General features: G+C 38.5%; 1 protein-coding gene across 5 annotated transcripts in view; it reads left to right on the plus strand.

Annotated features, from left to right (window-relative positions):
- Positions 1–18,166, plus strand: part of Rabgap1 (RAB GTPase activating protein 1) — a 122,518-nt gene that overhangs the window by 84,788 nt on the left and 19,564 nt on the right. For all 5 annotated transcript variants that reach the window (XM_052182397.1, XM_052182398.1, XM_052182400.1 and 2 more), the window contains 6 exons: positions 3,164–3,277; positions 8,201–8,275; positions 13,283–13,408; positions 14,199–14,342; positions 15,926–15,967; positions 16,191–16,319. In XM_052182397.1, coding sequence (XP_052038357.1) covers positions 3,164–3,277; positions 8,201–8,275; positions 13,283–13,408; positions 14,199–14,342; positions 15,926–15,967; positions 16,191–16,319 — 630 coding nt within the window. The remainder of the gene's footprint in view (positions 1–3,163; positions 3,278–8,200; positions 8,276–13,282; positions 13,409–14,198; positions 14,343–15,925; positions 15,968–16,190; positions 16,320–18,166) is intronic.

Below are 18,166 nucleotides of genomic sequence, written 5' to 3' on the forward strand. Positions count from 1 at the left end.
TATAGAGAATTTTAAAAATATATATTTTAGAATCACTTTTAACAAGCTATAGTTTACTTTTTGAAAAAAAAGCTGCAGATTAAGGAAATTGCTTAGCAGGTAAAAACTAAGGCTTTAGATTGGCACACAAGCCTGACAGCCTGAGTCAGACCCTCAGATTGGTTTTTAGAGGTAGATGCAGTCATCTGTAATCCTAGCACTGTAATCCTAGCACTGTAATCCATACTGTGATGAGGGGGAGGAGGTAGAGACAGGGGAATCAGCACACATATCTCAGACCATCTAGGCCAAAGTTTACAGTGATAACAGATATGAATGGTGCTGCCTCAACAGTGTATGAAGAACTGACTAGAAAGTTGTCCTGACTTCCACACAATGTGCTGTGTCTCATACTTTACCTGTATTGACACAAACATGCATACACACACACCAAACAAACAAACTCACCAAGAACAAAAAAAAAAGATTGTACAACCATATATTTTATTCATGAGAATACATTTTAAAGATAGGACATGGGCAAGCTATGATTGGCACGTACTTAATCTCAGGACCCAGAAAGCTGAGGCCAGACTGAGCTATATAGTGAGACCCTGTCTCGTGGATAAATAATGTATTTAAGTGGGCTGCTTTTCTATTTTATGAAGTGTTCCATACAGTTTTATGGCATTGATAACATTATTCTTTAGAACTTTTGTTTTGGACAACAAACTGCTTGGGAAGTACAGTCTCTTGGCAACCTTCCACTGCATTTTCATTGTTTGGGTACTTTCTTTTTCTTCCTGCCATTCTTAGCTTTCTGTTTTCCAGCTTGAGTTTACAAAGAGTATGTATTCAAAGCACTTCCTCCAGTTCCGAGAGCCTGTTTAATCTTGAGAAGTTACCCAGTTGCCTTATTCTCACAGTTAGGTATAAAAGCAGACATCCAGAGAGATTACAGAGTGCAGTACCAATGTGGTTTGAACTAAAACAATTTTGATATGGGAACAAGGAAATGCCACTTACTATAACTTCCTGAAATTTTAACCCACAAACTGTTTTAAAGGAGCTTTTCTCCCAGTCCCACTGCCACATATCAAACATTATGACAGAACTAAGGAAGAAGCACTAGAAATTAGCCGACCTAGCATCTAGATTTTGCTTTAGTGACATGTACTAATGAAAGGAACATGTGGTTTTAAGGGATACTGGTCAGGCATTTCATACAATGTCCTTCAAGAAATTGTTTGGTATTTTTCTCATGAAGTTATGAATTTGTAAGATGAAGATTTAAGTAAAAGCCATTTTTGTAACACAAGGAATACCTACTAGCAGACTGACTTAACACTGTTAATACTGATCTTGGTTGTCTTTGTGAGACCGTGTTTCTGGGCCCCTCCCATGCATGGTTAGTCTTTGCACCCAGCCCTCATTCCATACTGTACTTCAGTCCTCCAAAGGAAGTGTGTCCATGCTTGAGTAGCGAAATATACTCTTCTTCCTTGAGGATATAGTATATTCGCAAGGTATTTGAAATTGGCCTGCCTGGGTGATGTATCTCTTATTTAATCCACTTTTTAATGTAGAAACTCATGGATATTTTTCTCACACTCAAGACTATAACTCAGTTTTACTTTATCCCTTTGTTGCTTAAATTATTTGGCATTAGGAACATTTTCCTTGGCTGTCAGTATCTTTCTGACAGACTCCATCAGTGTAGGCATTGTCTTGTGGGTAACTTTATTGTTATGGGTTGGTGGTGTGGTTTGTGGTAGTAATAAAAGAAAGAAACTTGCTTGTTTACTTTTGTCTTTTTTGGCAATACAAAATGCTGCATGGTTTTCTTTTTGTTGTTGTTGTTGTTGTTGTTGTTGTTTGCCTCGGTCTTAGAGAGTCATTCATTAGCCTTTTATTAGCAAATAGATGCTGACAGTGCTGTGTAATTTACCAAAGTGATTGCATGATGACACAGCCTAGCCATTATTTGTAAGAGATCCATTTGTGCATTACTTCAACAACACTTGGTATTTTAATTTCGGCTAGCCTAATGTGTGTAGTTTCTAAGCTATTTAAACTGTCTTATTTTGTTGCTTAAAATATAAGAGATAAGAGACAATTATTTACAGTTTCTTGATAATTGGTTTTTGTAAACTGTAGCAAGTATTTTTAACACTCATATAAAAGGCCAAGTATTCAAAAGGACATACAATGATCTGACATTGTTTCTGGGCTGAACATCTATAAACTTCAGTTGACAGCAGCAGCAAATAGGTAAATTTAAAATCACTACACAAATCTCTATGGTTACATTGTCAAGGACATGGATTTGTTTCCAGGACTTTGTGAGATTTTTAATGTTATTATTCTGTCAAGAACTTACTAAATTCATCATTAGAATTTTGGTGGGTGGGTTCATATGGGTTGGCCTACTGCAAGTCAAATGGATTAGTTCCAAGTTCTTGCAAGACCAAGTATTTTAAGCCAGTGTTTCCCATGGGACTCTAGTTTGTTATCATTTTTTGCAGGCTTCGGAAATTTATCATGTGAGTTCTCCTGCCCTGTTCCCATGATCAATGGGAAGGGGCAGTAGTTGGATGAAAACTGTTAGGAAAGTTAGACCCATCAGAGTGCTTGTATGTCTCATGGACAACTGCAAGCATTATTGATACCTTTTTACTTTTCTTGATGCGGAGACCATTTTTCTCTTCTGGAGGAAAAAGTGGGAATTGAGGTATTTGAACCCTGGGCCATTTTTTTGGTCTTCTGCCTTCTTGTGCCATTTGCCCCTTAGAAACTCTGGTTAAGAGGCGTAGCTTTTCCATTTGATAATGGGCATGTGAGCTTTGTGTCAGTAGATTAAGCATTACTTTAGCTTGGTTTTCTATCCTAAGCATGTTGCTTCTTCCTTTGTGGTAACCTTAAATGTTTTTCTGTAGAAAACTGATTTTTAACAGGTCATTTTCCTCTATACAGTAGAAAGGTCATTAGCCTCACTTTCATCCATCTTATCCACCCTTACTACTATTACTTAACTGATTAGCCCCCTGAAAAAGTAATAAAAAGTACAGTCATGAATAATGTGTTATGGCACTTCAAGTACATAAGTACTGGAACCCTTTTATATAGATCCAAATCGATATTTATCTTATTGATGCTCCCACTCCTCTTTTCCTCTATTCTACAGGAATCTCCTCAAGACAGTGCTATCACCAGAGATATTAACCGCACGTTTCCAGCTCATGACTACTTCAAGGACACAGGAGGAGATGGACAAGATTCCTTATATAAAATATGCAAGGTATTTCATATTAAAATATAAAAGTATTGGTTCTGAATGGCATTTCTGTTTCTTTGAAGTTATGTAAAAGACAAACTACATAGCCCCAAAATGTAATTTGGGGGCTTGTTTGAGGATTTTTTGTTTGGAATGCTGCTTTTTTTTTTTAAATAGGACTTCATGTTGTCTGGATTGTCTTCAGTCTCATTATGTCCGAGAGGTTGGTCTTAAATTTGTGTTCCTTTTGTCTCTAGTTCCCAAATCATGGCAATACAGATACAATTCATCATTTTGTCTAAAAAGTATAAAATTATACTTTTTGATGTTCAGAATTAGAAAAGAAAGACAGCAAAAGAGAGGATCTGAATGCCAAAGATAGCACAATTTTAGACTCATCAAAAATCAGGAAGTAATGAGGCTGGAGAAATGACTCAGTATAACAGCATGCACTGTTCTTCAAAGGGCCTGAGTTCTGTCCCCAGTATGCACACCTAGCGCCTTACAACTTCATGAACTCAAGTGTCACAGAATCCAGTGCCTCTGTATTCATGTAGGTCATGTTGTTGTGTGGAAAATTGCTCTCAGCCAGTTAGCATTTTTAAATATAATAAGGAAATAAATAGGAAACAGGACATAAAAGAGCAGAGAAAACGTAAGAGACAGAAGGTAGAGTGAAGGCCTATACAATACTATCTACTGAGCAGCGAGAAAAGCCATTGCATTACGAAATCACAACTACTAGGTCTGCACAGGATTGTCTATCAGCAGCCAGTCGTGGATAGGACCCTTGTCCTGTGAAACCTTATTCTTCTCTTCTAAACTGTTGGGTACTAAGAAATCCTGGGAGGGTCCTCCTTAGTTGTGTACCCACTGGGGGAGCCCACCAGGCTCCAATGGAGAGTTTCAAACATGAAGTCATACAGAATTCTAGTTCAAGTAAGTGGGTCACAAAATATATAAATTTTTTATATTTAGTATATATATATTACAATTATATATTATATATAATTAGATATTATATATATAACTATATATAAAATATATATACTTATAACCAAAAACATATAAATGTAGGAAAGGCATTTTGTCACAATGGTATTGACAGGTATAGAGGGATATAAGAGGAGTGGAGTGGAAATAATTAGAATGTATATACACATGCATGAGATTGTCAGAAAACAATTTGATAACCAGAAAGAGACACAGATTAATTGAAGCCAGTATAGCTAAATATGAAGCTTAGCAAGACAAAGGCCATGAACTTTCCTTTTATAATTCTCTGTGTTTCCCAAATTTTTGATAGTACATATTTAGATTTTTCAAATTTGATTCGTAAAGCACCTTGGAGCCATAGAATGTTATACATCTTGTAAGTGCTAGAGTTGGCTCCATGGATATGACCCAGCAACAGTGCCAGGGCCCGTTCTGGCATATAGCACTGTGGCTTAGTAAGTTAGGGAGGGTAAATACTCATCTCTGTCAGAAAGACCCAACACTGTAAAAGTAAAAGCCTAGACAGTTATAATCTATTTTAAATTATATTTATGCTCATCTTACAGATACAGAGTCAGAGAATAAGTAGCATACATCAGAGCTACAGTGCTAAACAAGGTTGGGACCGGATTTTTTTTTTCAGCCTAACTTCTGAACCGGTCTTTGATATTTTCCCTCTCAGAATTTGTAACGTGTCCAGGCAGTGCTCAAAATGTGTTCTTAAAAACCTCCACTTAGGATTGAAAAGAGAAAACTATCAGCTAGTTTTTAAGATAGGCTTCCTGGCGACACATTAGGTGATTTGAACTATTAAGGACAGTTAAACTTTAGAGAAGTCATTCTTGAGTTTATAGTTTTAAATTCTCCAAGACACTCAAAGCTGTTAGTCTGTTGTAATTTTCTTGGGGCCTTCAGCCACTTCTTGGTTATATCTTCCATACATTGCCTCAAACCATTCCTTACCATGTTGCAGAGTTCTCAGAAAGTGTCACTGTGTTCATTGTCTCTGCCTCATACTTCTGTGTACTTCCTATCCCTTGATCTCCTACCTCTTAGCCTCAGCAGTAACTTTGCTCTTTCTTTCTGCCTGCCTAACCATAGAAACTTTTCCCTAGGAGCTCCAATGGCAGTTCCCGAGCTCTATGTGGTTCTCTTGAGGTCCCTCTCACTCTCAGACCAGCAGCTCTCAGTACTGGATGGATGTGCCCAAATCTGCCTTAGTTTGAGGTCTAAATTCCTAGGTGCCAGTTAGTCTCTGTCAGAATCATGGAACAAATTTGGTCTTTTCAGTTCACTGAAAAACATGTTTATTGTGAAAGCTTTCTAACACAGAAGAGTTGATTATAGTCTTTCCACATTACTTCATCTGCCCTGTAATACTTCAGGGTGGACTGTTGTCCCTCTCAGCCCTCCAGTGCCAGCTCTATATCCAGAATTCCGTAAATGCCTTCAACCAGCTGCCAGTGTCAGGATCATTGAGGACCCTCGTCTCAGTTTCTGCAGCCCTTGATTGATCAAGGTCATCTTTCCCACCATTTCACGTTCCCAGATTGTGTGATATGATGGTGGATGACCCTTAGAGTTGTGCTATCCCCTGTGCTTCCTTGCTACTGCTTACCCTCTTATATTGCTGGCAATTATAAAAAACTGCTTTGAATTAGTAGTCCAGCCTTTGGGGTCTAGCTTACTTTTGTGCTATCTCAAAATTTGCTTCTTGTTTACCCCAGAATTAGCTCATTTGTGCAGCTTCCACAAAAATCTTGAGTACTACAATCATAAATAACACAGTAGAATGAAACAAAAACCTCTTATTCATTGGTGACATTTTGTAGTATATCCTGATTCATGGTTTGCTACAGCTTCGCCAGATGAACGTCTGACTTTTACACAGTTTGATTGATATATTGGAATCCCCTTGCTGACTGAAGTTCTCAGGGACAGTAGCATTTGACAAACTGCTAAGCACATTACAGATATTCCCTAAACATAAATGAACTAATGAGATGGCTTGTTCTCCCTTTCTTCGTTATAGACCCTTGGTCCTTATACGCTCAGCTATTTCCCAAAGTACACCATGTACTTTCAGTGCCTGTATGCTGTCATTTGGTCCATGATCAACCTGAATAGTATATTCCCCTCTATTGTCTACTGTGAAGATTCCATATATATTATTTTATCCATCTACATAAAATTGTTTAAGCTGTGCTGAGCCCTTTGCCAGAGAAGATTGAGTGAGAATAGTAAGTCAGCACTATGATATTAGCAGTATGTGTAAGTAATGTGCACACAATCCAGCAAAACTCACACACACACACACACACACACACACACACACACAGAGAGAGAGAGAGAGAGAGAGAGAGAGAGAGAGAGAGATATGGAACTGATAAGCTATAGATAAGATCTGCGCGGGCGGTGGTGGCACACGCCTGTAATCCCAGCACTCTGGGAGGCAGAGGCAGGCGGATTTCTGAGTTCGAGGCCAGCCTGGTCTACAGAGTGAATTCCAGGACAGCCAGGACTACACAAAGAAACCCTGTCTCAAAAAAAAAAAAAAAAAAGATCTGCAAAGATATTGCCAAATGCTTCCCAGAGAATTGTGATAATGATTAGCTGTGGTAATTTTCAACATATTCTTAGCAATATTGGCCCTAACACTAATTTTTATTTTAAGGTGTAAAAAGTGGTATGTTTCCTAGTATTATAAACAGATTCTTTCTGAAACCCTCTTTTTCTATCTTGTTGTTGGAAAAAATTATACATGCTTCTCATCTTGTAGCCCTCTCATCAAACAAGATGTGATAAGCCAGGAACCCTAATAAAATTACAGTGAATTCTACCCGTGTTTATGAAGAGAGGGTATCTCCATAAGCTACTGATAAAACCTATCATCTGATAAACAGCCCAAAAGGCAAATTCCAAAACACCTCATTTTAAATTCCTTTCTTAGGACACAAGAACTTTTGTTCAGAGAATTGGGAAAATAAGGGACGTTTTCAATAGAAATAAATTTATCATACAAAATATAGAAGTCATAGGATCATACATCATTATTTTATGGTAATGGTTCTCAACCTTCCTAATGCTGCCGACCCTTTAATAAAGCTTCTCATGTTATGGTGACCCAATCCATCAGTTATTTTTATTACTACTTAGTAACTGTACTCTTGCTATTGTTATGAATCATAGAGTAAATATCTGATGTGTATGATATCTAATACACAATCCCCAAAGTGGTCACGACATGCAGGTTGAGAGCCACTGCTTTATGGGCATTCCCCCTTTCTACCATAGCTTACATGAGAAATACTAATGCTAACCACACACACACACACAAACACACAAACACTAACCAAGAGAAGCAGAGAATGGACTAAGGGGAAAGTTAGGTGTCATTGTTTTAGTCAAGATAATGTGCATAGGCAATAGGTCTACTGCCAAGAAAATTATGATTCTAGAGCCATCACTCTTATCAGAAAGGAAATCACTGTCTTCACCAAAGCCCCTTATTGAGTAAAATTGTCCCAGCCCTCTGAGCCCTGTAGAGTCCTAGAGAAGATGGACATTTAAAATGTGGCCCAGTAGATGCGGTAATAGCTATGCATGTTTTGTAATAACCACAGTGTCATGGGGAAAGAGGGAATTAATCATGGTTGAGTTAGAATGCTTTGGGGATTTAGGACTAGGAGCCGTTAGAACCTGATTTAATGCTCAACTTATTTCTGATAGACTTTCCCCTTGACCACAGGAAAGACCACAGTATGGTGACAGCGCCTTTTACCCTGAAGACAACATTGGGATTGGAGAGATATATTAGCTTCATTCTTTTGACCTCAGAATGTTTCAGTGGGGCTCGGGTAGCATCTTCTTGGTTATTGCTTTAAGGTTTGAGAGAGCAAGTGTGGCCCATAAATGTTTAATTCATTTAAGCACCTTTTTTTCCCCATGCAGGCATATTCTGTGTATGATGAAGAGATTGGTTACTGCCAGGGCCAGTCCTTCCTCGCAGCTGTGCTGCTTCTCCACGTGAGTATCTGGGTCTGTGTCACTGATCTATGTGCCTGCCTAGACTAAAGCAGGGCTTGAGGTTGGGCTTGGCCACATCCTTAGACAGAATCATTAGCTTGTGTATTTACAAACTTAATTTAACTTTAATGGCACTATGAAAAGAAATATGAGGAGGATGAGTGCTCCTGTTGAAGACTAGTAGAAGTTTAGAGTTTTCTCAGAAGATTCAACTTCAGCATTGGTTGACCCTTGGGAACCATTATTTTCTGTAAAGTAGGCACTATCATTAATATCTTTTAGGAAACATGTGCTTGGAAGAGATCAAGAACTTCTCTAGTATTTTACTCATGGATTCATTTAATAAATACCTTTACTCTCCAGTTTTTTCATTTTTTTTTTAATTCATAGAAATGTCAGCTGAACAGCCATAGTAAGTAGTCTTCATCTGACTATTAGTTACTGATTTATCTCTTTGACCTCATTTCAACAAAAATAACTATCTCTTAAAGTAGCTGCCTGGTGGTGGTGGAGCACACCTTTAATCCCAGCACTTGGGAGGTAGAGGCAGGTGGATTTCTGAGTTCGAGGCCAGCCTGGTCTACAAAGTGAGTTCCAGGACAACCAGGGCTATACAGAGAAACCCTACCTCGAAAAACCAAAAAAAAAAAAAAAAAGAAAGAAAGAAAAGAAAGGGCATTCTGCATCATAATTGTAATGTGATCACATTCCCACACTGACATTCTGCTGGCACACAGTCCACAGTCAGTGCCCCTCCCAGCAGATGTGTACTTCATTAGCTATTGGTTATTGTTGCATCAAAAACTGGTGAGTGCAAACAGTATAAAGTATCTTGGGGTGACTCTTAACAAACATGTGAAAGATCTGTATGACAAGAACTTCAAGACTCTGAAGAAGGAAATGGAAGAAGACCTCAAAAAATGGGAAAACCTCCCATGCTCATGGATCGGTAGAATCGATATAGTTAAAATGGCCATTTTGCCAAAAGCAATATACAGATTCAATGCAATACCCATCAAAATCCCAACTCAATTCTTCACAGAGTTAGAAAGAGCAATTATCAAATTCATCTGGAACAACAAAAAACCCAGGATAGCTAAAACTATTCTCAGCAACAAAAGAAAGTCTGGGGGAATCAGTATCCCTGACCTCAAGCAATACTACAGAGCAATAGTGTTAAAAACTGCATGGTATTGGTACAGTGACAGGCAGGAGGATCAATGGAACAGGACTGAAGATCCAGAAATGAACCCACACACCTATGGCCACTTGATCCTCGACAAAGAGGCTGAAAACATCCAATGGAAAAAAGATAGCCTTTTCAACAAATGGTGCTGGTTCAACTGGAGGTCAGCATGCAGAAGAATGCGAATTGATCCATCCTTGTCTCCTTGTACTAAGCTCAAATCCAAATGGATCAAGGACCTCCACATAAAGCCAGACACTCTGAAGCTAATAGAAAAGAAACTGGGGAAGACCCTTGAGGACATCGGTACAGGGAGAAAGTTTATGAACAGAACACCAATAGCATATGCTCTAAGATCAAGAATTGACAAATGGGACCTCATAAAATTACAAAGTTTCTGTAAGGCAAAGGACACCATCAAGAAGACAAATCGGCAACCAACAAATTGGGAAAAGATCTTCACCAATCCTACATCAGATAGAGGGCTAATATCCAATATATATAAAGAACTCAAGAAGTTAGACTCCAGAAAACCAAACAACCCTATTAAAAAATGGGGTACAGAGTTAAACAAAGAATTCTCACCTGAAGAACTTCGGATGGCGGAGAAGCATCTTAAAAAATGCTCAACTTCATTAGTCATTAGGGAAATGCAAATCAAAACAACCCTGAGATTTCACCTTACACCAGTCAGAATGGCTAAGATTAAAAATTCAGGAGACAGCAGGTGTTGGAGAGGGTGTGGAGAAACAGGAACACTCCTCCACTGCTGGTGGGGTTGCAAATTGGTACAACCACTCTGGAAAGCAGTCTGGCGGTTCCTCAGAAAACTGGGCACCTCACTTCCAGAAGATCCTGCTATACCACTCCTGGGCATATACCCAGAGGATTCCCCACCATGTAATAAGGATACATGCTCTACTATGTTCATAGCAGCCCTATTTATAATTGCCAGATTCTGGAAAGATCCCAGGTATCCCTCAACAGAAGAGTGGATGCAAAAAATGTGGTATATCTACACAATGGAGTACTATTCAGCCATTAGAAACAATGAATTCATGAAATTCGTAGGCAAATGGATGGAACTAGAGAACATCATACTAAGTGAGGTAACCCAGACTCAAAAGGTGAATCATGGTATGCACTCACTAATAAGTGGATATTAACCTAGAAAACTGGAATACCCAAAACATAATCCACACATCAAATGAGGTACAAGAAGAAAGGAGGAGTGGCCTCTTGTTCTGGAAAGACTCAATGAAGCAGTATTCAGCAAAACCAGAACGGGGAAGTGGGAAGGGGTGGGTGGGAGGACGGGAAGAGAAAGGGGCTTATGGGACTTTCGGGGAGTGGGGGGCTAGAAAAGGGGAAATCATTTGAAATGTAAATAAAAAATTATATCGAATTAAAAAAAAAACAAACAAACTGGTGAGTGTTTTAGCAGCGAGCTATATCCCCTGCCCATATGTGGCTCCTTTAACAAGTGATCCTGTAACAAGTCAGGTGCTGCATTTGTCTTCTGTCCTCATACTTTATCTAAACCACCTTAATATGTCTGTTTCAAAAAAAAAGATGTTAACAATATTGTTTCATAAAATGTGTCATATTCTTAGTTTACCCAATTATTTTCTCATTATTTAACTTAAAAATGTATGGTAAGAATACTGCCCATGTGCTGTCTATCAGCAGTTCTGAGTACTGCTGGAAATGGGAAGCTTAAGAGTGAGCACAGTACAAAGCTAGTAATGCCACCATCTGTAAGCAGATGGCTGTACAAGCATGCCTTTAGGAATTTTTATGGCTCCATGCAAGACTCTAACAGAGAGACCTTCCTTAGATTAAGGGCTCCTCCTGGCAGACAGACCATTACAGTGCAGTGGACCTGAAAATTGCAGACTTCTCTTCAGTGTCATGTTACCTTCTTCTGTATAACATTGCTATGAAGATTCTGTAAAACCGTGAAAATATAATGAGACATTGCTGCCAACAGGATCATATATTAAGTAGAAGCTGAAGAATTTCACATGTATGGAATTTAAAGAGCTATAAGTAGGACGGGAGAATGAGATGGAGCTAAAAAGGAAAACATGGACTCCCATGGGAACAACCAAAGTTGCAAGCCAAATAAAATGCAAGCTAAAATAAAGCCCACATTTTCTCTGAGAGGACAGAAACTCTTAGGATTTTAAGCCATTTTATAAAGATGGCTTTACATGTAAAAAGTAAGAACACTGTTTTCTCTAGTGTGAACTCAGCTTGATGTCTGTAGCAGGCACAGGAGAGTTAACAAAGAAAAGCAAGGTTCTGGATGATTTGGAATATGTAATGCTGTGACATTAATAAATAGGTCAAGGTCTTCTTTTCTTTATGATTTGTTGTGTTAGCCAGACTTTATATCTGTCTTGCACACCTAGGGGGTTCATCTATTTATTTGTTTCTTTCTTGTAGTTTTATTCAACACTTATACCCATTTAAGTATCACCCCTTGAAAATGACTTTCTCAAATCCCACGCCTGTTTTGAACTCCTAGTTGCCTTAGTTTAAAGTGTTTGTTATCCTGATAGTAAGGGAAATGGGCAACCCAGCATCAGAAATGCCACATAAATCAAGCCACTTTCCCTCACATTCCACAGCAAAGATATCGGGAAAGCTAGCATTTTGCCTTATACACCCCGTCCTTTCCAATAAGAATCTGCTAGCCTTTGTCTTATACTGCTCTGTTTGAACGTAGCTATCTCTCCACACTCTTGGAGGAATGCTCCATAAAGCCATGGAAGATGCACTTCCTCTTAGGTGGATGTGTGTAGACAGACCTGCAGGAGGGCCTTGGGCAGTGCAACACTGCACCCCACTTCTGCTGCACTGCTCTTGCTGTTGAGGGACAGCATCAGACTGAGAATGGGGAAGGGCTCTTCTAGACCAAACTGTTGTTTTGCTTTGTTTTTTGAAACAAGCTACTTTTTAAGATTTATTTTTAATTTATCTGTATTTTTGTGTGCCTGTGTGCATGCTTATATGCATATAGGTGCTTATAGAACCTGGATGAGTACAGTGAATCCCCAGAAACTAGAGATACAGGTGTTTGTGAGCCACCATTTGAGTGGTAGGAACCAAACCCAGGTTCTTTGCCAAGAGTAGTAAGCGTTCCTAACCACTGAACTATCCCTCCACCCTCATTAGCAGTTTTTTTGTTTGTTTGTTTGTTTGTTTTTTGTTTTTTAACAATGATAGGACAAGAAAAACAATTTGCCAGAATGATATCATGACAAGGGGAAAAAATAATTGAACAAAGGCCTTATGATTTCAGAAAGCTGAAACACAGTGTGTACCACACTGTTTGTACCCACCTCTAATCCTATGCTCCCAGAGGGGCCTGTTCTGTTTTTATTTTATTTTATATTGTTTTGTTTCTATTGAAACAGGGTTTCTCTCTGTATCCTTGGCTGTCCTGTAACTTGTTCTCTAAACCAGGCTAGACTCAAACTCACAAAGATCTGCCTGCCTCTGCCTCCCATGTGCTGGGGTTAAAAGCATGCACCACACCAATCCAGCTGAGGGGCCTGTTCTTGATTCTCTGCAGGATGCATAACCTTTGATGTACTGGGTACTCCTTAGTCCTTCTAGTGGTTCATAATTCAACATCACACTCCTGCTTTGGGAGAGGCAGTTGCAGAACAGAGTAGGTGTTATTAAACATTCCTTGTGTGCGTCAATGCTGAGTTTGTGTGTACCACTCCACTTCCTGATAAGACCATGGAGGACAAACTGAAGATATTGAGGTAATTGTTTTCTTTCCCACCTCTCCACTGCCTTTGTTATAGATGCCCGAAGAACAGGCATTTAGTGTTCTAGTCAAGATCATGTTTGACTATGGTCTCAGGGAACTTTTCAAGCAAAATTTTGAAGATCTACATTGCAAGTTCTACCAATTGGAGCGCCTTATGCAGGTAAAGGAAACTCAGACTGGATTGGATGAAAAGGTGCAAGCTAGTGGCAGAAAGACTGGGAATCAATGGCTTTTATTTCTGTTGTTTCTGTGTGGTGAGGATGGGAATCTGATATGGCAGTGTTAGAAATGATCAAAAGATCCCTTTTCTATAGCAAATTCAGGGAGGAAGCCTTCACGAATCCCCTGGGCGGGTAGGGCTGGAGAGATGGTTCAGCAGTTAAGAGCACTGAATGCTCTTCTGAAGGTCCTGAGTTCAAATCCCAGCAACCACATGGTGGCTCACGGCCTGCTTTCTTCTGGGGTGTTGGAAGACAGCTACAGTGTACTTACATATAATAAATAAATAAATCTTTAGCCAGGCTGTGGTGGCGCACGCCTGTAATCCCAGCACTCTGGGTGGAAGAGGCTGGAGGATTTCTGAGTTCAAGGCCAGCCTGGTCTACAGAGTGAGTTCCAGGACAGCCAGGGATAAACAGAGAAGCCCTGTCTTGGAAGTTTAAAAAAAAAAAAAAAAAAAAGAGTCCCCTACCAAAGTGAAAAATGCTTTCCTAAAACATTTCACAACTTTGAAATAAAAACTAGCTTTCTAAATACTTGTCACTATTCTGGAGGAATTTCTCTTTGTTTCAACTAGTTTGTAGTCTGAAAAGAACTGATAAGTGCTATGAACACTTAGATATTACACAAGTATATGATTTTCTAGGCTACTGCTGGCAGATTTATGAGCCTCCTGAGAAATAATAGCATAACTGCATATGTGCCCAGAACTAATAAGATTGCTATTTCAGGAATATATTCCTGATCTGTACAACCACTTCCTGGATATCAGCCTTGAAGCACATATGTATGCCTCCCAGTGGTTCCTTACACTTTTCACTGCAAAATTCCCTCTCTACATGGTCTTCCATATCATCGACCTGCTCCTCTGTGAGGTATGTATCAGAGTACAGGATGTAGACTTGGGTATGCAGTACAGTTTACTTTAAACTCTATCAAATCTCTTGTCCTCTGGTTTGTTTTGATACTGCCTAGTCTGGGTTGAGGTGGTTCTTCATGATGCCAGTGTTCTGCTCACCTTTGTCACAGAGGCCTTCTGCCAAAAAGACACATCAGACATTTAGACTAGATAGTATTCAGTTAGGCTCTGTGATGCCAAGTGAAATAAGAGGTTTCTTTCTTTCTTGTGGACAGGAAAACAGGTTGGCAGTACTCTGCTTTCTCAGAGTTTTAACCTAAGAACTAAGCCATAGCTCTCATACCTGAATTTGAATTGGGAGCTGGTACCTTATTTGTTTGTTTAGGGTTTCCTGCATGCAGAGAATACAGATGTGTGCCACATCTCCTGCCTAGAGGCTTTGCTGGGTAGGGGTGGGCTGAGTTACATGACCATGCCAGATGAAAGGGACATGTTTTTAGGCTGGACAGCAATTTGCTGAAGTAGAACATTGTCACTAAAAGGAACAAGGCAGTGTGAAAAATCCTCTTAGCCATGACATAGCTTTAGTTTTGAAAGGTGTGTATGTGTTAAAAAAGAAAAAAAACAACAAACAATTATAAATAATGTGCTTATGACAGAAACTTTACAAAATGTGATTAAAAACTATTGAAAATAATCTAACCTCACTGTCTCTACATTTCACTACTTATAAATTTTTAGTGTATATTCTTTCACCATTTTTGCTCTAGGGAGCTGGACCTAAAGGAGCATTTCATAAGAAAATGCATTTTTGCAAATGTATATTAAATGGAATATTAGATTTTTCCACTGTATCATTATAACGTATCATGGTTCTGTCTTTATATTTTGAAACAAATCTTTAACCCTATCACTTAGAAGGCAGAGACAAGTAGATCTCTGAGTGAGCCAGGGCCACACAGAGAAACCCTGTCTCAAAAAAAAAATTTATTTATATATATATATATATATGTATATATATATATGTGTGTGTGTATATATATACATATATATATATATACATACACACACATACACACACACAAATATACATATATATAAAATATTTTTTATATATGTGTATGTATACATATATGTGTGTGTGTATATATATACATATGTGTGTATATACGTATATACGTATACATATATGTGTGTGTGTGTGTGTGTATATATATATATATAAGTTATAGGAACCAAGCCCAGACACTGTTTGAGTTTAATTTGAAGATAGTTGTTAACACCTGTTCTTTAGCCCATGATTCCCATTTTGTTCAGATGAGGAAGACAGATTAGAGACCTTAAGGGAAATTCAGTTCTGGGGTACCTGGGATTGCCATATTTGTAGGTCACTATTTATTTACTATAATATTTTAATTTGGTGTCATAGACTATTTCAGAAAAGCATGCATGCTTCAATGTGAGGATAAGGCTGGCAAAGGTCTTCTCTGAGGAAAACTGGAGACTGAGTCTCCTTTAAGTACATTTCCTTAATGGTCCTGAAGCTAACAGAACAGAGCAGGTACATAGAATAAAACTGTCTTGTCTCTTCTCTTTCAGGGAATAAGTGTCATCTTTAATGTCGCCCTTGGATTACTAAAGGTATATATCTGTGGTGAACTGAGGAGTCTGCTGTCCTGCCCTGTACTGTTGTGTATTTAATTTTCATCTCATGCTCCTGTGGTCTGCCATTTTCCCCGATGGAATGTGTGCAAGTTACTCTACAAACACTAAGAAATATTGTTGGGATTGTAAACTGTTTCTTATGCATCTTCATAAAGGCCTTTTCCCATACATGTGGATGTTTTTTCTTATTTTCTTCAAGACTTCCAAGGATGACTTGCTGCTGACAGACTTTGAAGGTGCCTTGAAGTTCTTCAGGGTTCAGCTCCCTAAAAGATACCGCTCAGAAGAAAACGCAAAGAGGCTCATGGAACTTGCCTGCAACACAAAGGTAAAGCGACATTTGTATCAACTTAGTCTTCCTTTTTCAGTTGATGCCTCAGATTTTCTGATAAAATTGTTAATGCTTATAATATATACTTGATAGTTCACATCAAGTGCCCCTTTTTCTGAATGGTTGCCGCCAAAGTATTTTTGAAACTCTTGGGGGCTTATTGCTATGTTTGTTGTTCTGGTGGGAGTAGCAATGTTGCTATTCCTGTTTTTACTGCACAATTCTGGGGTTAGAACTCAAGTGTACTACTTTACAAATTCATGTGTATTTCATATATAGCCCATATACACAGCCTGAAGATAATTACAGAATGTTGTCGTTGTATAAGACTTGTGTTTTGGCTGCGGTGTCTCATGGAGTCAGGTGTAATGCCATGTCAGAAATAAAAAACAAAATCATATTTACTGAGCTAGGTGATAGACACCTGTAGTCTCAGCACTTAGGAGGCCAAAGGTAGGAGAATCATTAGTTTCTGGCCTGCCTGGGCTTCATATGAGTACCAAGCACACTTGAACCATACAGCAAGGCTAACTCACAAAACAAAAGTAAACAAAATAGTGACAATTCTGAGGGCATGCAGTATCTCCCATTATCAGATTATGGAATTATATCTAATAATAAGGATGTTGTGTTGTATACCTCTGTACCTTTCTGTTTTCTTTCTTTCTTTCTTTTTTAAAGATTTTACTTATTTTTATGTATGTGAATACACTGTTGCTGTGTACCAGCAACACCAGAAGAGGGCATATTGCATATGGTTGTGAGCCACCATGTGGTCGATGGGAATTGAACTCAAGACCTTTTGGTAGAGCACTCAGTGCTCTTAACTGCTGAGCCACCTTTCCAGCCCACCTTTCTGGTTTCAAAATACCTTCATATGTACTTTGGATTTTTGTATCTGTGCATTTCCTGTTTATGGATTCAATCAATCATGGATTGAAGTTATTTGGAGAAAAATATATGTGTGCAATTTTTTTCCTCATTTTCAATATTCCCTAAATATTGTATTTAGGTATTATAACTAGTCTAGAGATTGTATCTAAGGGCTTCTTGGACACAGCTCTCTGTGGACCCTGAAGGATGAATGTTTCTTAACATTTTTGAGTTGTTGAACTTGATTGGCCCTTAGCATCTACATTATAGAAAGAGTGTTACTGTCCAGCTTAAAGACAAACTGAAACAGAATTTCTTTAGACTTTGACCTTGTCACAGACAGAATTTTATTTTCTTGAATTCCACTGAACTGTCTTGACCCCTTGACATTTATTGTGATCAGAAATTCTCTAAAAAGAAGTAAAATATGGAGAAGCCTTAATCTTATATCTTACAGGCTTTTTTATGGTCAGAAAAAAAAATAAATGATCCCAGTGTACTAATGTTCTCATAAGTTTGTACTTTCAAAGAGAAAATGCTGTAATTCAAGAGGCTTTAAGTATGAATTTCAAGGTAGAGACAGGGTCAGAACAAAGATTGTATTTAGACTCATATAAAGTACAGTGCAGAATTTTATGTTGCCTTGTGTGCTGAGTGTGACTGTCTATAGAGCAGACACTAGACTAGAGGAGGCAGCTAGGGTTTGGAATGGCCTTCTGGTCTGTTAAAGGGATGATAAAATAACTCCTATTAGCATAAGAAAAGTAACACTCTCTGTTGAGATTTATCACAACATGCCAGATGCCCTGGATAAGTGTTTCTATGTGTGGATTAACCACAATAGTATGTCCATTGATTAATATACTGCCTATCAATTATTAAATGTTCAAGAAATGATTCTACTGCTAGAATTTGCTTATCTCTGTTTCTTCAAACAGATAAAAAATACTGTACAGTCGGGTGCGAATGGC

The sequence above is a fragment of the Apodemus sylvaticus genome, chromosome 5, assembly GCF_947179515.1.
Source record: "Apodemus sylvaticus chromosome 5, mApoSyl1.1, whole genome shotgun sequence".
Classification (NCBI taxonomy): Eukaryota; Metazoa; Chordata; class Mammalia; order Rodentia; family Muridae; genus Apodemus; species Apodemus sylvaticus.